The sequence below is a fragment of the Trichophyton verrucosum genome, assembly GCF_000151505.1.
Source record: "Trichophyton verrucosum HKI 0517 chromosome Unknown contig00117_1.f1.exp, whole genome shotgun sequence".
Lineage (NCBI taxonomy): Eukaryota > Fungi > Ascomycota > Eurotiomycetes > Onygenales > Arthrodermataceae > Trichophyton > Trichophyton verrucosum.
This window is the reverse complement of record NW_003315559.1, coordinates 70273-87514: the sequence shown is the minus strand read 5'-3', so window position 1 is coordinate 87514 and position 17242 is coordinate 70273. Positions and strand designations below refer to the sequence as shown.

Sequence of the window (17242 nt, the reverse complement as noted above, 5' to 3'; positions counted from 1 at the left end):
CTGGACCCCTCTCGGTACATGGAGTCCGATCTACCAATATCCTGCTAGAATATGCTTGTGAGTCTCCATTTTTCCTTACAGGACCAGGTGGGAAATCAGGCGATGCCTGCCAACATATCTGCGGTACTTTACGGAAGGATGATCATTGAATACCATCAAACATGTCATCTTGTACACATAGGTCACCTACAATGCCGAATATCACCAGTATTATTAGATTGATACCAATAGCTCCGATACCCCTCTTCCGGACAATTCAACAAACAGAAGAAAGCTTTAATTATACCCTAACCGCCTGGTTGAGTCAAGCGAGCCTATGGCGTATCACATCGAGATAGTACTCTGTATATGCCTATAGGATACCCCGCATACTACAGTATATCCACTGATTGAACCCTTCCTTACGCCATTGCCCCCATATATTGAGCGTGGACAAGGTTTACTTCATGTGAAGGATGTTGCTCGCATGGAAGCTACCCAGTTAGTCCTACTGGATGGAAAGATCGTCTCTTATGTTGATGGGCTTTGCCTTCTTTCTGGCGCCACTAGACACTAGAGGAACGGCCCGCTTTATCCACCAAGAGAGCTGAACTACCATGCATTCCATGCATATACAGACGCAAAGACGGGTGAGGAAGCCAACAAATACCCCTCATGACAATCGACCTATCTGGGGCGGTATCAAGTTCCACCCAGATTGCGGGGACTGTTTCTCAATTATTAGGAGTTCACAATGAAAAGGATAAATATCGAGTCTCCCTCTACGACATATGTGTTGTACACAGTAATTCAATATACAACCCTCTACCCAAGACTGATCTTGCTATCCTGGATCCAACATGTCCGCACCTCCCACTAAACTCAATCCTCACGATGTCATTAGCTCCTATTTCATTGGGCCCAAGGCAGAGAATCTGGACAGCTTTAGGATCAATATTAAAACAATCCTAGATGAGTTGCGGGATTCTAGGCACCAATATTTTGAGAATGATGAGGTACCAGCAATCATGCATACTTTATTTTGCCTAGCTAAATGATCACGATACTAGGTATTCATTACAGAAGATGTCACAAAGTCGGAGCAGTACCAGCAAATTGTCTTGAACTTCAACAAAGCTGTCCAAAAAGCTTCTCAAATTTTGGGGAAACGGTCGGTCCCATTCTGGTCCCCAAGATATGAGGGCCACATGTGTACCGACTTGACAACTCCTGGGCTTCTGGGATACTTCATGACTATGATCTACAACCCGAACAATGTCGCTGTGGAAGCAAGTCCGTTGACCACCTTGATCGAGCTAGAAGTTGGGAAGCAACTGGCTGAAATGTTTGGATATAACATTGATGAAAAAAAAAGAGCCTCCCCCTTTCGTGGGGACACATTACTTGCGATGGCACCGTGGCGAACTTAGAATCCATTTGGGTTGGTATGTGATTTGAATCTCACTGCGTATAAGACATATCTAACCCGTTTAATAGCTCGCAACTTGAAGTTTTACCCGCTCACCTTGTCCTGGGCAATGAAAGAAGGATCGCTTTGGTTCATTGCTGATAAGTTCAAGGTTACCCCTTGTGTTGGTAATGAGAAACTGTTCAAAGACCTTACTCCGTGGGAGCTTCTCAACCTGAGCTCTCACACAATCTTGGGCCTGGCTGATCGCCTACATGAACAATTTGGCATTACATCTAAGTATCTCGAGGGAGCTTTGAATCCCTTTAGCATTCAAACTGTCGGTAAAGACCGCCTTGAAGCCTACTTTGGTATTAACAAGCCCATGAAGTACTTCCACGCCAAAACTAGACACTATTCATGGCCAAAAGGAGGCGGTAAGTTAACTTGATTCAATTGCTTTTCGCCTACAGCTAACATGTTCTAGCCATCGCTGGACTTGGGTCAGGGAACATGCACGGAATCAAGCTTGACTTGGATGGCCATATTTCTCTTGAGGACCTTGAGATAGAACTCAATCGCTGTCTAAGGGAACAGCAAGCAGTGTTTGCAGTAGTAGCCATCATGGGCTCTACTGAAGAAGGCGCTGCGGATCCGCTGAGAGCCATTCTTGATATGAGAGCGGACTTCCAGCGGAGGGGACTGTCATTCCTAGTCCATGCTGATGCTGCATGGGGAGGGTACTTCAGTACTATGATCCCTAAAGATGCCAAGGCTCCACAGATGCCAGGGAGTGGCAGTGGGGCTGGCGGAAAGGAAGTCATAGAGATTGTTCCGTCGCTTCCACTGAAGGAAAGCACTCTGACGAATATGATTGCACTCAAGGATGCAGACTCTATTACCGTGGATCCTCACAAAGCAGGATACATCCCTTATCCAGCTGGCAGCTTAGTCTACCGTGATGGGCGCATGAGGTTCTTAGTGACATGGACTAGTCCGTATCTATCCCAGGGCTCTTCGGAAAACATTGGGGTTTATGGTGTAGAGGGCAGGTAAGTGTTTCTATTTCGCATATTCTACGGCTCATGCTTTCGTCCTAGATAAGAATTGGTTGCTCACATCTCTTGGCCCATAGTAAACCCGGAGCAGCCGCCATGGCTACTTGGTTCTCAAATACAACTATCGGCCTTGACCGCAACGGCTACGGCAGACTACTAGGAGAAGCAGCTTTTACGAGCGCACGGGTAAGTCAAAGAATAAATGGCTTGGCCTTAGTTTATGGGCTTTTGACGGACGCTGATAATTTTTGCTAGTTGTCTGCCCATTATGCAGCTATGCATTATGAAGAAGAGACTGATCCAGTCAAAAAGAAGAAGCATTACATATGCATCCCCTTCAACAGACTCCCTATGGAACATGCTGGCTATGGCTCCTTATCTCCAGAAGTAAATGCGCGAAGGAAGCACATCCAAGAAAATATACTTGAGAAAACCAACGAGGAACTCATGAAGAGCAAGGACGACATGAAGTATCTTCGTGAGCTAGGGTCTGACCTGAATATCAATGCTTTCGCTCTGAATTGGTACCGCGAGGATGGCACTCTGAACGATGATCTTGAAGAAGCCAACTACTTTATGAAGAGAATTGTGCACCGCCTTTCCATTACCAGCTCTGCCGGAAACCCAAGAGAGATTCCACTTTACCTGACTTCAACTCAGTTCTCCGAGGAGCTTTACGGAGAGTGTGCTCAGAACTTCATGAAGCGGCTACATCTAGCTCCAGCGGCTGAGGACCTATTTGTACTTCGCAATGTGGTGATGAGTCCTTTCCCCACTCATAAAAAGTTCATTTGCTCTTTGATGGAGGTGTTCGAGAAAGTGATCGAGGAGGAAGTCAAGAATGTCTGGGAGCGTAACAAGCGAGGCAAATACCAAGGTGTTTTCCTGATGAGAGGCACCGATGAGATCTTCCTGGACTATCATACCAGCTTCCACCAAGCTACCCGGCGTCAACAGATTATTCTTGCGGCCAAACTGGACGGTAATGAAATGAAGGAATATGTGGAATTGAAGAAAAATCAGTCCGGAGAGATAGCATTCCAATCCGAGGACCCGTTTGATCTGGAAGGCTTTGTTGAGGAGGTGAAAAATGGCAAAAACCCAACCCTCAAGGGCATCCTTGGGGTAAGACAGAAAGACAAGTAAGTTTATTCTTAGCTAACAGTTTTAGCTTGCTATCAGGAACTCTGGCTAAATCATCGCTGTCACTAGGATAATGAAGAGTATTGACTGCACTATCAAGGCTACTCGCATTATAAAGAGTCGGCCGCTCAACTCGGCCAACCGGGACCATTCCTACCCGCAGCACAATATGCCATTCTACCTATACGGAACAAAAGAACAGCACCACATCTCACACGTTCTTCTCAAGGCGCCAAACATATGTCTCTCTGCCAGCAACGTGAAACTTGATACCGAGCTGGCCAAGGTGGTCCACGACAATATCTGTCAAGGACTGGTCTTGACGCTATGTGACTATCGCGAGGTTACCATGCAACCTTGTCCGGACAAAAACGAGGTTATAAAGAAAGACGCACACTTCTTCTTCCGCCCAGGCAAGGAGTTTGAGGTCAAGGTCTTCAGGGACCCGAATGCGCCCATTGCCTTCGGGCCGGGCCTGCTCGCCAACCTTGACACCCCCATTGCCCGGGGTAAGATGACACTAGACCAAGATTGCCATGTGGATGTGGAATCTCTCAACAATGATCCCTTAGACAAACAGACCCTCCCATACAATCCATTGAATGATTTGAAGGAGCTCGAAAAGGTCCTTACAATTGCAACTGCTGAGGAGAATCCTCAGCCTGACGCCCCCAGGATCGCTCAGCTCTCTGCCACTGCAGTGACTCAGTTCACCGCCGCTGAAACCTCTGCAGATAGCACTAATACTGCTAATGTTTCTGGCACTCCTGGAACGCCTGGAACTCCTGAATCTGACGAATCATCGACTTTCAGCATTCCACGGCCTATGGCCTAATGCAACCTAGGATGTTTCCCCTACGCTTCTGGAGGACAGGCTGGAAACCATGAGAGGTTGTCGATAAGGAATGATACTTTGAGGGGCTATCCCTTCTGCTTTGATAACTGGTAGTTATAGTGATCCAATTAGTTAGTTATTTCTATGCCATCAATAACTATCAGTCGTAGCCATAGTCCACCTTTGTAGCCAACTGCCTCTATGGGGGCCATCTTCACCATAACACCTTCACACCGCCCTCTCTTCTCTGCCCAATGCACCAGCAGTATCGTCTGCCTCTCAGTCCTCGTCCTTGCCTTCATCTTTGAATATTTTTTTGAATATAAAAATAGCCAAGTTCAGCCGCTTCAACGGCGTCTCCTTTTCATCTCCTCGCTTAGTCAGTGATTCTCTGTGCCGTCTCTGATTGGTGCGGCCAAACGCTTAATCTTCGGATTTTCAAAGGGTTTAATTACGAAGACGCAGCCAGGAGGTGGATAAAAAGACCAGCGGCAGCGTTGAAATTCACGCTGGCAGAGACGACAGACAGACGGGCGGACCAGCAGACAGACAAAGAGACGTGCGAGCCACGCAATGAGCAGCCAGCGAGTCGAGATGGCGGCATAGCTTTCCAGTCACCATCCAGCAGCACGGCGCAGCCGCCGCCTCCTAGACGGGCACCCGCATAGTTACATATAAAATATACAGCAACTGCAGAAATAAACACGAGAATCACAGCCTCAGACACGGCAGACTCTCTGTCCGTCTCGTCTCGACTGCTAAAAATCAGCTACAGGGCTCCTCCAGACTCGAACCGGCCTGAGTTGGCCCGCTACGTGACCTATCTCGACGTGCTTCGTGTTACTGGGTACAACTCAAGAACATCATGGCGAGCAAGAAACCATCGTCCCCTACGCCAACTGGCCGCAGGACGCCCTCGACTGATGCTCAGACGAGCCCAGGCGGACCGCGAAGAGTCTCCTCGCAGTCTCCTGGCGCGACGACGAATGGCGTTGGCCGCTCCCCCTCGACCAAAGGGTCACCAGGTCCAGTCTCAGCCCGTGCCGCAGCCGCAAGGAGGGCTGGGTTGGGCCGATCCAACTTAAGCATGAGCAGCGTACCACGGAACTACCCCCATAATAACGAGGACGAGGAAGCCCGGGCAGCCAACACGGCCCTGATCGAAGATCTCAAGGAGCAAGTCCAGAAGGCGGAGACTGTCGCGGACCAGTATCGAAAACAGCTCGGCGTGCTGCAGATGAGGCTCGACGAAGCAGTCAGCGAGCAGACCAGGCTCGAGGAACAGGCACATGAGAAAGACGGCCAGATAAACCCGCTGCGTGACGAAATCAAGGAGCTTCACAGACAAATCCGGGATTTGGAGCAAAAGCATGAGACCGAGCGTGAGTCGATGATGGCAGATAAAGAGAACCAGGCAAAGAGGGAGGAAGAGCTCGAGGCTTCCATCCAGCGGTTAAAGGAGACGATTGCCCAAAAGGACCTTCGAATGGGAGTTGACGGCGAACGCAACCTATCTCGCTCTCGTTAGTATCCATTTACATTGGCTCCCCTTTTTTACCCTTTACATGACTGACAGAAACGCAGCGAGTTTCCGTAACCGCTCATCTCCAGACATAGAAAACGGACAATTTGCTCCATCTTCATCTCAGCTTCAACGCAGTCCATCCAGAAACAACTCGAAACTGATACTGCAAAAAGACAAGCTCATCGAATCCCTACGGCTCGAGCTGGCTGAAGCACAGATCAAAATCGTTGAAATGGAGAACCTGGGAGGAGGCCGTCAGCAGGAACTAGAACGAGAACTCCTCGAAGCCCGCATGGCCAACGCCCGTCTAATGGAAGACAACGAAAGCTATCAGCTTCTGCTCAGCGAGCGGACGCTGAATGGGGATTTCACTAAGGGAGACTTTATGCACGACGCCCACCCTCCTGCTAACGCAAATGGGACCGGTGGCTCTTCTCTGGCCGACGAGCTGGATTCCGTTGGCGAGGGAGGTGAGGATAACGAGAAACGCAAGCTGGAGAGCGAGCTGAAGAGCTACAAGGACCAGAACAAGGCTCTGAGTCTTTACATTGAACGAATCATTGGCAGACTTTTACAGCACGAAGGCTTCGAACATATCCTCGACAAGAGTGACTCTGATAACACAGGGCCCAAGGGCGGAAACAAGGACAAGGAACTTCCTCCGCCGCCTCCTGCCGAGAAAAACGAAGAACCAGGGCAACAGCAATCATTCCTTCAGCGTGCCAAATCTGTTGTTTCCGGCCAACCTGCCCGTTCTAACAACAGGCAGAGACCACCTAGCCAACTCACACAATCTACATCTACTCACTCCCCTCCTCAGTCATCCCCCCGAGAACCTCCCACCCCATCCGCTCATGAAAACCCCGACACTGCTCCTAGAATCCCACTTGGACGCTCTCGCACGGTCCAGCACCGTCGAACAAGATCAGACCAGCTGGACAATTCCGGCGCTGCAGCTGGAACGGCAAGCGTAATCAGCCAGATGTATCGCGGCCCTCCAAGCGGACGCTCCCCATCCACTGGCCCGATCAGCCCTGGTATCAGCCCAACCCTGTCAAATAACGGCCCGTTCTTCGCTCCCGGCGCGGCATCCAAGCGCTCATCTGTCGCCACTGCACCAGGGGGTACAGGCACCTCCATCTCCACGCGCAGTGCTGACCGTCGTTTCAGCGGTGCTGCAAGCTTGACCAGCGATAGAAGCGGGGACGTTGGGTCCATGGAAGGCGGCGCTGCATCAGCCAGTCCTCCTCGCTCCGGCCCTGGAATGAACAACTATACTGGGGCAGTGATGCAGCAGAACAAGTTGCGTCCACTACGCCTGGTGCAGGAGAACCAGGAGATGGATGCCGATCCCCTGACTGATGAAGCTGCCCGCAAGAAGGCAAATAGAGGCAGTTGGGCAGGATGGTTCAACCGCGGCAGCTTCACGATGTCTGATTCCAGCAACTCGCGGCCGTCATCTTGATCCCTTTCTGTCCATCCATCTATCCACGCAGTCACTATTGATTTATGCCTTACCTCGTCTTGACCTGAGATAAAGATCTATTTCGAAATAGTGTATTAGATATCCCCCGATTTTATGTCATTTACTATGTTACTTTCCTTGTTTAGCCCTTTTTTCTCTTTGTCGTCTTTCATTTGTCCTATTCCCTCCCCCCTGATGCCAATTTCACAAAAATATTATCTTGTCTAATGCCTTTGACTCAGGACTGCAATGCAAGCTCGGCTGCGCAATTCGATCTACCTATATCTATACCCATGACATGCCCATTCCCCCCCCATCCTCCTTCTCGTTGGTTGCTGGTCTTGCATCTCATCGCACCGCATTGCCTTTCATGCTTCCATTCGTATGGCACGTTACTTTCTTGGTATATCAGTTTTGCATATTACCTACACCTACTGCGCACATTCCCAAGACAATGTGTGGAAAATGAAACGGCAGTTCTCGTCTTCTTTGCCCGGCAGAAGCATCCGTTCCTTGTAGATACATGTATGATGGATAAAACATGTATTGATGCGGTGCCACAATAGACGGCGCCTTTCGAAGCCGCTGAGTCGGGTCGGGCGTTGTTTGACATTACACAAGTCGTACTTGAGTGTGACTTGAGCAAACAATAAGGCTGCATTGTAGTAAATTGGCATGTAGCCGTAAATCTGTCCTTTCGAGAGCTGCTCATAAAACGTATGCCGGTTCAAACATTCATCGCATCGCTCTTTCGCAGGCCATATTGAACACACTTTGATACAGACAACCCCTGAACGAAAGAAGATACTATTTAAAATGGAAGCGAGGCAAACGATGTGGGATGGACTACCAGGTTTGGAGGATTATATTTCAGCAAGACACCCATCTTCGTTTTATAAACGACGGCATCACCACGGAGGGAGACGGCCGATCGCTACCAGCTGGATACAGCCAACCAACACTCCAACACTTGTTGATATCTGCCATGTACTCGACCCAGGCCCCCCTCCGCCCCCTCCGCTCGATACACCATCTTGGAGACGGAGTTATACCACAGAACCCTTTGTCTTTGTTGACTTGAATGAAGGGGGTAGAAGGACTGTGCCGTTGAGCTTCCAGCAACCTCTCGCTCCGCAGTTTAACAGTACTCCCCGTTATATGAATGGACATGTACCGGGCTGGGGGGAGACGAGTGCCAGCGAGCATATGTCTGTTGACGAGGACAGTGAGGAGTACGTGGATGAAGTAGACGCAGAAGACGAAGTGTCAAGTACAGAGGAGATGGAAGGTACTGAGACGGTTATGGGGGGCCACCAGGAGTCAGGTCTAGGGGGATTGTTTGAGAATGTGGGCGAGAGTGCCGGGGAGAAGGAAGATGATGCGGATCAATCTCTACATGAAACCGTGAAGAGACTGAAAGAAGAGGTTAAGGAGTTGAAAGGGATGATGAGATGTGAGAAACTCGAGTTTGAGCGCCTACGCGGTGCTGTTGCGGAGATGATGGAATACCTTGCGAAGGAGATGCATGTTCACTGGGAGAATAAGTGGGAGCAAGGACCCCGGACTCACAACTTCAGTGGAAGAGTACATACAGGCCAGACAAGGCAGCCTAGCCCGGACAACCCAACTCCAAGCTCATCCAGGGTGGCTATCGAGGAGTATAACACTGCGTGGAAAGCAGTGTTTGACACAAAGGACACATCAAATGGTCAACACTCGACCATACCATGGCCGACTAGCAGCCTCAAGTCTAGTCCTCTATCCAGAAATTCCCAACCAAGCCGCGGACTCATGAAACACCGCCGATTACCGAAGGAAATCAGCGAGGATATTTTTCAGCTCAGGAAGTGGAATGCCTTTTGTTTCTTCGTGCAGGCCTTTGGTCTGTATCCAACCTATGTGCATGCAGATAGTATCAGGAGAGAGACACTTGCCCCTGAAGAGCCACGGGAGGGTATAGTGTTTGATATCCGGATCCGGGGAGCTTCACGGGCTAAGTTGAACGCACTGAAAGCGCAGATGGTGCAGGAGAAGCTGAGATGGCATCCAGACAGGCTGAGGAGATATGCCGGCGGATTCAGGGGGGATGAAGAAGAGGCCGCAAAGGCTGTCTTGAGTGCAGTCTTGGATAGCTCAAGGGCATGTAACAGATGCCTGGAACTAGCAGGCCGGGGACATTGACAAAACCCTTTTCATATTGATGGAATCAGGCTTCTGCTATAGCCAACCTGGTAGCTAGTCCATCCATTGCAGTGTGACACGAAATGTAGAAGCTGTGATAACGGCATAGTAGACATAACCGTTGCAGCCGTGGTGTATCCAGCTATACATATAGGTATTATTTTACTATAGCAGGTATAGTAATAAGAATTATACAACAAGCACGTATTCCACTATCAACTCGTCCGTCCTTCTCGTCGTCATCGTCTTCGTGTTATTTTTCTCCCTGTAGCTCAACTGGGGCAAAGTTGATATCACGTGATACACCTTGAAGCCAACAAGTCGAAGACGAACAAGCAACGAACAACCAGACAAGCCGTTGACAAGACAAGAAGACCAGAAGAAAAGAAGCCGAAGACAAAGGAAAGATTGCAGACACCGAGTCAAGATGCTCGCTCCGCTCTCATTGTTTTCCGTCAATGCGGTCCTGATCATGGCCACCGACGACTGCTCGCGGATATTCGCAAAGTACTACTCTGCGCCGCACCCCCCAGCTGGCGCGGCAGCGGACTCGACAGACTACCCCGGTGCAAACCCCTACCCAGCCGTTAAAGACCAGAAGTCGTTCGAAAAGGGCCTGATGGAGAAGACGAACAAGCAGTCGAGCGATATAATACTGTACGACAACCGTGTTGTCGTTTTCAAGTTCGAGGGCGATGTCATGCTTTACGTCGTGGGCAGCGCAGAAGAGAACGAAGTCATGCTCTATAATGTCTTTGTTACTCTCAGAGACTCGCTCAGTATACTGCTAGGGTATGCATTGGCTCGCCATTACACAAAAGAGGTGTGAAGATAGCTAACTGACGTATATAGGGGCTCAACGGATAAGCGCACCATTATCGAGAACTACGACCTTGTCTCCCTTGCAATTGACGAGATTATTGATGACGGCATTATCCTAGAGACGGACCCTGTCCAGGTTGCCTCCCGTGTCAGCAAGGCTCCTGCTCAGGATGCACCAAACATGAAGAACATTGATCTGTCTGAGCAGGGACTGTTGAACGCCTGGGAGTTTGGGAAAAGACGGCTTGCAGAACAGCTACGACAGGGTCTATAATAGCAACTCTGCACTGATTTTCGTCTTTGTCTCTGTGTTTCATGACTTGAGGAGGTTCGGCATAGATTTTTTTTCTCTTTGCCTGTGTACTGTTTCTCTTTTGACGCTCTATCATTTGGTGGGCATAACGGCGTAACGGCTGATTCTGAATGAATGTCTTTTTCCACATGTTTCCTCGCACAAAAGTGCGTGTATGTTTGTCAACGGCTATAATTATGTGCCCCTCGGGCATGTTTGGTTGATATTCTGTCTCCTTTGGCCCACTCCCTTCTACACTATCTTAATTTTGGCCACAAGAACCACAAGAGAGTTTCTAACTTCCTGCACATCATCATCAAAATCTATCTAGAGATCTTAGATCTATATGGTGAATTCTTGCTAGGATCCTCTTCATTCGGTATCAACTTGGTCGTGTGCTTTGTCAGCCCCGCCTACGTCACTTTTAACTAATATTTATTTTGTTCAATGTGGTTGCTCATCGATTGGTACCAAAGGCGTTTCTTTGCGCAAACTACGACGAGCAGACATAATTAACAATGAAGCAGAGATATTCTTCCTTGGATGTAAAGGTACTCACCACTATATTCCCCTATATCTTCTATGCTAACTACTCGTAGGTCATAAGCCGTGAGCTCTCCGCCAATATCCTTGGCCTGAGAATCGCAAACATCTATGATATCTCCGGAGTATGCTCAAACCCCAAAGCCTTGGAGGAATCCTTTTTCAGCTCTGATTGCTAATATACTGGGTAACTAGCGCACATTCCTTTTCAAGCTCGCCCTCCCCGATATAAAAAAGCAGCTTATTATCAACGCTGGGTTCCACTGTCACCTTACGGAGTCATCACGCACGACCGCAGATGCGCCCTCTCATTTGGTTAGCCGGCTCCGAAAACTCCTCAAAACTAGACGAATCACCGGTGTCCGCCAGATAGGAACAGACCGCATCATTGAGTTTGAGATTAGTGATGGCCTGTTCCGGCTATACCTCGAGTTCTTCGCAGCAGGGAATCTTATCTTGACAGACGCAAAGTATGGAATCGTTGCCCTTCTGCGTCAGGTTGCCCCCGGAAGCGATATAGAGGAGGTGAAAATCGGCATGACATACAGATTGGAGAGCAAGCTGAATTATAATGGCATACCTCCGTTGACCATCGAAAGGCTCAAGTCGGCCCTTGAACAAGATAACGTCTCGAAGGCGTTAAAGCGCAGTTTATACTTCGGATTCCCAGAATACCCACCTACACTCCTTGACCATGCCTTCAATGTAGTCGGGTTTGATTCAAAGCTTCAACCAGCGCAAATATTGACGGACAATAATTTGGTTCAGAAACTCATGGAGGTACTTCAAGAGGCAGATCGAGTCAATACCGCATTGTCCTCTGATACCCAACAGGCCGGTTATATTATAGCGAAGAACGTTGCACCCGCAGCTTCGGATGTCGGGGGTGGCACACAGACGGCACCTGTGACTGAATTTAGAGATTTCCACCCCTTTGAACCTAGTCAGTCGAAAGAAGCCCCAAACACAACTATACTTCGCTTTGAAAATTTCAACAGTGCCGTCGATAGATACTTCTCTTCAATAGAAGCTCGAAAACTCGAATCTCGCTTGACAGAGAAAGAAGATGCTGCAAGGAAGAAACTGGAAAGTACTAAACGAGAACATGAGAAGAGGGTTAATGCTCTGAAGGAAAAACAAGAATTTCATGTTCGAAAAGCTCGTGCTATCGAGACAAATTTACCTCAGGTAGAGGAAGCAATGAATGCTGTCAATGGTCTAGTGGCACAGGGTATGGACTGGGTCGAGATTGCTAGGCTGATCGAGATGGAACAGGGGAAGGGCAATCCTGTTGCCCAGTCTATCAAACTGCCTCTTAAACTCTACGAAAATACAATAACTGTGTTATTGAATGAAGAGGGAACTGAAGATGACGAGGAAGAAGAGGAAGACGAGTCTGAGGAAGAAGAAGAGGATGATGATGATGATGGGTATGGCGACGATGAATATGAGAGGCCCAGCCAGAAGAAACACTCGGCGAAACCCCTAAAGGAGAAGAAAGGGAAGAAAGATACCCGGCTAAGTATCGATATCGACCTAGGAATTTCTCCTTGGGCCAATGCCCGACAATACTATGATGAGAAGAAAATTGCGGCTGTGAAGGAAGAGAAGACGCTGAAGGCTTCCACAAAGGCCATCAAAAGCACTGAGAGGAAGGTTAAGGCAGACCTTAAGATGGCTTTGAAGCAGGAAAAGCCGGTCCTACGCCGGACCAGAAACCCAACGTGGTTTGAGAAGTTTTTCTTTTTCATTTCCTCAGATGGCTATCTCGTTATAGGGTAAGTAGAAACACATGATCTTCTAATAGTTATCTGGTACCATTATACTGATGTACATCATAGGGGGAGGGACCATCAGCAAGATGAGATACTTTTTCAACGATACATGAAAAAGGGAGATATATATGTGCATACCGACTTGGATGGAGGCGTTCCATTGATTGTCAAGAATAAACCCGATGCCCCCGATGACCCCATACCCCCGAACACAATCTCACAGGCAAGTGCATACACTGTAGCTTCATCAAAGGCTTGGGATACCAAGGCAGCCATGGGAGGATGGTGGGTTCATGCGTCACAAGTGTCGAAGATGACTTCTACGGGTGACATCCTCAAGGCCGGTCATTTCATGATAAAAGGCGAGAAAAATCACATTCCTCCTGGACAGATAGTACTCGGATTTGCCGTGTTATTCCAAATTTCGAATCGGAGTGTTCAGAACCACACAAAATCTCAACTGTCTGCGCCAGAGGGTGGTGTAACTAATGAGGAGCCGATTTCCAGCACCGCCGATATGGACCAGCCTGAAGCTAACCAGTCGGATCAAGAAGAGGACGTTCCTCTAGAGCAAGAGGATGAACACCAGGTAGAGTCCGAGGATGCCAAAAAGGATATAAGTGATGAGAGGGTTGCGCCCCTAGGAGAACAGATGCAATCTATACATGTTGATGACTCCTTGGATTCGAGTGCAGCGCAAGTTACTGAAGCAGACAAGGATGAGGCTTCACAGGCAGAAAATCAGCCTGTAGAAGGTCCATCTAAGAATGCAGAGGAGACCGAGGATTCTGGAGAGTCTGACGATGAATCTAGATTGGCTACTCCTTCTGCCACTCAGGAGTCACGAGCATCAACACCGTTAGTTATCAGCTCGTCAGGGACGCAGAAATCCAAACCACCAGTCCGCGGTAAGCGAGGAAAGGCAAAGAAGCTGGCTACCAAATACAAAGATCAAGATGAAGAAGATAGGAAACTGGCGCTCCGTTTACCAGGATCCGCTGCTGGGCCCTCAACTCCCACCACCAAACCAAAAACGAAGGCTGATATTGAAGCTGAACGTGAAGCACAAAAAGAACGACGAAGAGCCCAACATGAACGCGCTTTGCAGGCTGTAAAACGCCAGCAAGAGGCTTTTACACGAAACTCCGTCGAGGATGCTTCTGGAGAAGAGCATAAGCTTGATTTCTCGATACTCCCAGCTCTGGTCGGTACTCCTGTGGACGGCGATGAGATCGAAGCCGCCATCCCCGTGTGCGCTCCTTGGGCAGCTCTGGGACAGTACAAGTACCGCGCAAAATTGCAACCTGGAAAGATCAAGAAGGGAAAAGCAGTTAAAGATATCCTTGGTAAATGGATTCACGATGCAACTGTTTTACAGTCAAGATCCAGTGGGAAGAAACCAGCCGCACGTACGGGCGACCCCGACGAAACTAAGGAGACGAGCGAGAAAACTGATGAGAAAGCCGAAGATGCGAATGAGCTGCTTTCTATGGAGCTAGATTGCATCAAAGCCTGGAGGGATGTTGAGGTCATGAATACGTTGCCTGTTGGCGGGTTCACTATAGTTTCCGTGGCTGGTGCTGCCGGCTCGAGTGCAAGTGTTGGACCCAAGAACACGGAAAACAAAGGGAAAGGCAAGGGGAAGAAGCCAGGTAAAGGCGGTAAAAAGAAATAGACAGGCCTTGCATTTTCGTATGTTAGCATATGCATTATATAGATAGGTTTTGAGAAAAGGTTAAATAACGAGTATCATTACGCCGTGGAGTATATTCTTTGCGTCTATTCCCATAATATGCAAACCAACCGGTCAAATAATATTTTTAACTGCTTTTTAACCTATAATTCCCCACTGTGCCTTTGTAACCGTGTATTTTCCACCTCCTCTATTCAATGGGACACCTTAACTTCTTCCTCTGCTGCTTTTCGTAGGCGATTCATCACAGCGGCTGCAAGATCCCCTTCGGTGTCTGATATTCCCTCAACGTAAATAACAGGTACATTCCTCTCATCAAGGCTGCGAAGGGCAGAGAATAAACCCCGTGCAATTGATGAGGTGTCTTGCCCCAAATTAATATCAAGCATATTGATACGGTGTGAAGACGCATTAATTAAGTCGCATTCAATAGGTATATCGAGGATTGAACCTATAGCGGGGGTCGTAGCTTCGCAGCTTTCACCATTGGATAACGATACATGAGAGATTCCTAAACCTTTCTTCCAGGTCTTCGTCCGGACGACACCAATAGCAGCTGATTCATTTGCCCACTCAGGCTGTTTATTAATATCTGCAATTATTCTGTTCATAACAGAGGCGGGGTTTTGGCCAGGTTCGAAAAGAACGACTCTTGCTTTGGGGGAATAATGTTTATATTTCATTCCAGGTGCCCGAGGAGCAGTTTTGCCTTGTAGAGCCCCGTCTTTATATCCGATTTGAACATCCTCCCATCCCGGACAAGTTCGTAGCTCGTCAATTCCAACTCCACCAGGTCGAAGAATAGCAGGAGGTGAACTGAGTCCGTCAACTACCGTACTTTCAACGCCCACTCCACATGGCCCGCCGTCTAAAATCATTTCTATCCGTCCCTGGAGATCCGTAAATACGTGTTGTGCAGTAGTTGGAGAAGGCTTTGTAGACGCATTTGCAGACGGTGCAGCCACTGGTCTATCAGCAAGTGCAATAAGTAGTCGTGCAAGAGGAGATGAAGGCATCCGTGCAGCAAAAGTCGGGAGGTTTGCAGTAACTTCTGGAGCTAAAGGCAAATGGGATGGGTTGGGGAGTATAATGCTTAGAGGCCCCGGCCAAAATCTCTCAATTAATGGTTCGTAGATTTTTGGAATAGGTGACGTAGAATGACATTTGATAGCCCCATTTGATTGCTTAGGGTCCACGAGAAGTCTTTCTAGTTGATCCCTAGAGCTGACATGGACGATCAGCGGATTATCCGAGGGCCGCTGTTTTGCTTTGTATATTCCTTGAACAGCTCCGCTGCGAGTTGCGTCTGCGCCCAGCCCATAAACTGTCTCAGTCGGAAAGGCTACAGGGATATCACTAGTCCGTATTGCTTTAGCAGCCTCGAGAAGGGCTGTTACTTCTGGCCCGCCTTTGTCCACGTGTGCGGCCCATTTCTCAAGAATATCTTGACACGGCGAGCATTCTGAAAAACTATGGACGGGAAATATCCGAGTAACCTTTCTATCAATCTGGTGGTCTATCTTTTCGGGCATGGTTACTATATTATCACCCAGCGGCAATGGGCTGGTAGCGGTGCTCTGTAACCTGACTGCAGGCCCCTTGCAGCGCTCTAAAAAAGAGCAAAGAGCACGAAAAACAGTGGATTTAGCCGTGACCGCGACCAGAAACCCCCTGTAATGTTTAAAAGTCAAGTTAAATCGATCCTTGAATAATTTGGAGAATATGGGTATATGTTGGAGGAGCTTTCAATAATAATCTGCGGGCTGAGTCACAGTTTATCGTGTAGATTATGCAAAATATTTGATGTGTTGAGCAAATTCGAATATTGGAAATGTGTATTTAATAATTATATCATAAAAAAAAGTCAAGGTCATGTACCATTTAACCGGATATAGAGAGGAGATAAAGAGGAGTATCTAACAAAAGGAGTTCGTAGCGGTTGTGACCTTCAGGCTCATCTCGATATTTTTTTTCTTATCGATTTCGCGAGGCAGTTAAGGTTTGATATCTATCACGTGACTGATGATCTCTATTATGTAATAATTACGTCATAGGCATCCTGGCATAACACCTACGAGCAAACAGGAGTAACAAGGATATGGTAGAAAGCGTGCCAAATAATTAAAATGATATACTGCTAGCTGAGCGCTATAGGGTTGATCAAAATATACGATGAACTATTAGCTCATACAGACTAGCCCTGTTTCAAAAATGTACCAGATGGGCTTTGCTGCCTGAGAACCCCGTCACGTGAAGGTAAAGTTGATTACGTCATACCAGTAATTATGTCATCGTGAGTAAACTCAATTTTGAAAGTTTAAACAGTATAAAAAATGTAAAAAATAAACAATAAATTCGGGCAAAAAATAATAAAAATAAAAATAAAAAATAACAGAATAACTAATTAATAGAGAAATAAATAAATCTAGTTGAGATGCTCTATACGTTGTAGTGTGACGCTGGAAATTCATTCCATGAACTCGGTGAAGAGTGTTCCCCATGTGAAGCCGATTATTGGTGGAG

The 17242-nt window shown here is 47.9% G+C and overlaps 6 protein-coding genes across 6 annotated transcripts; 5 read left to right on the top strand and 1 right to left on the bottom strand.

Annotated features, from left to right (window-relative positions):
* Positions 1-839: 839 nt before the first annotated feature.
* On the top strand, positions 840-4423 carry TRV_01462 (uncharacterized protein; the record flags this gene model as incomplete). The annotated part of the gene is made up of 7 exons (XM_003024349.1): positions 840-995; positions 1050-1368; positions 1477-1824; positions 1875-2439; positions 2523-2631; positions 2701-3587; positions 3658-4423. The coding sequence occupies 7 exons, from the start codon at positions 840-842 to the stop codon at positions 4421-4423; spliced, it is 3150 nt and encodes a 1049-aa protein (XP_003024395.1).
* An 865-nt stretch (positions 4424-5288) lies between these two features.
* On the top strand, positions 5289-7413 carry TRV_01461 (uncharacterized protein; the record flags this gene model as incomplete). The annotated part of the gene is made up of 2 exons (XM_003024348.1): positions 5289-5946; positions 6035-7413. 2 exons carry the CDS (start codon positions 5289-5291, stop codon positions 7411-7413), a joined length of 2037 nt encoding a protein of 678 aa, XP_003024394.1.
* An 816-nt stretch (positions 7414-8229) lies between these two features.
* Positions 8230-9594, top strand: TRV_01460 (uncharacterized protein; the record flags this gene model as incomplete). The annotated part of the gene is made up of 1 exon (XM_003024347.1): positions 8230-9594. One exon carries the CDS (start codon positions 8230-8232, stop codon positions 9592-9594), a length of 1365 nt encoding a protein of 454 aa, XP_003024393.1.
* A 427-nt stretch (positions 9595-10021) lies between these two features.
* On the top strand, positions 10022-10690 carry TRV_01459 (uncharacterized protein; the record flags this gene model as incomplete). Its single annotated transcript, XM_003024346.1, has 2 exons — positions 10022-10386; positions 10447-10690. 2 exons carry the CDS (start codon positions 10022-10024, stop codon positions 10688-10690), a joined length of 609 nt encoding a protein of 202 aa, XP_003024392.1.
* A 536-nt stretch (positions 10691-11226) lies between these two features.
* TRV_01458 (DUF814 domain protein, putative) lies at positions 11227-14701 on the top strand (the record flags this gene model as incomplete). The annotated part of the gene is made up of 3 exons (XM_003024345.1): positions 11227-11259; positions 11447-13029; positions 13093-14701. The coding sequence occupies 3 exons, from the start codon at positions 11227-11229 to the stop codon at positions 14699-14701; spliced, it is 3225 nt and encodes a 1074-aa protein (XP_003024391.1).
* Positions 14702-14913: 212 nt separating this feature from the next.
* Positions 14914-16251, bottom strand: TRV_01457 (uncharacterized protein; the record flags this gene model as incomplete). Its single annotated transcript, XM_003024344.1, has 1 exon — positions 14914-16251. The coding sequence occupies one exon, from the start codon at positions 16249-16251 to the stop codon at positions 14914-14916; it is 1338 nt and encodes a 445-aa protein (XP_003024390.1).
* Positions 16252-17242: the final 991 nt, after the last annotated feature.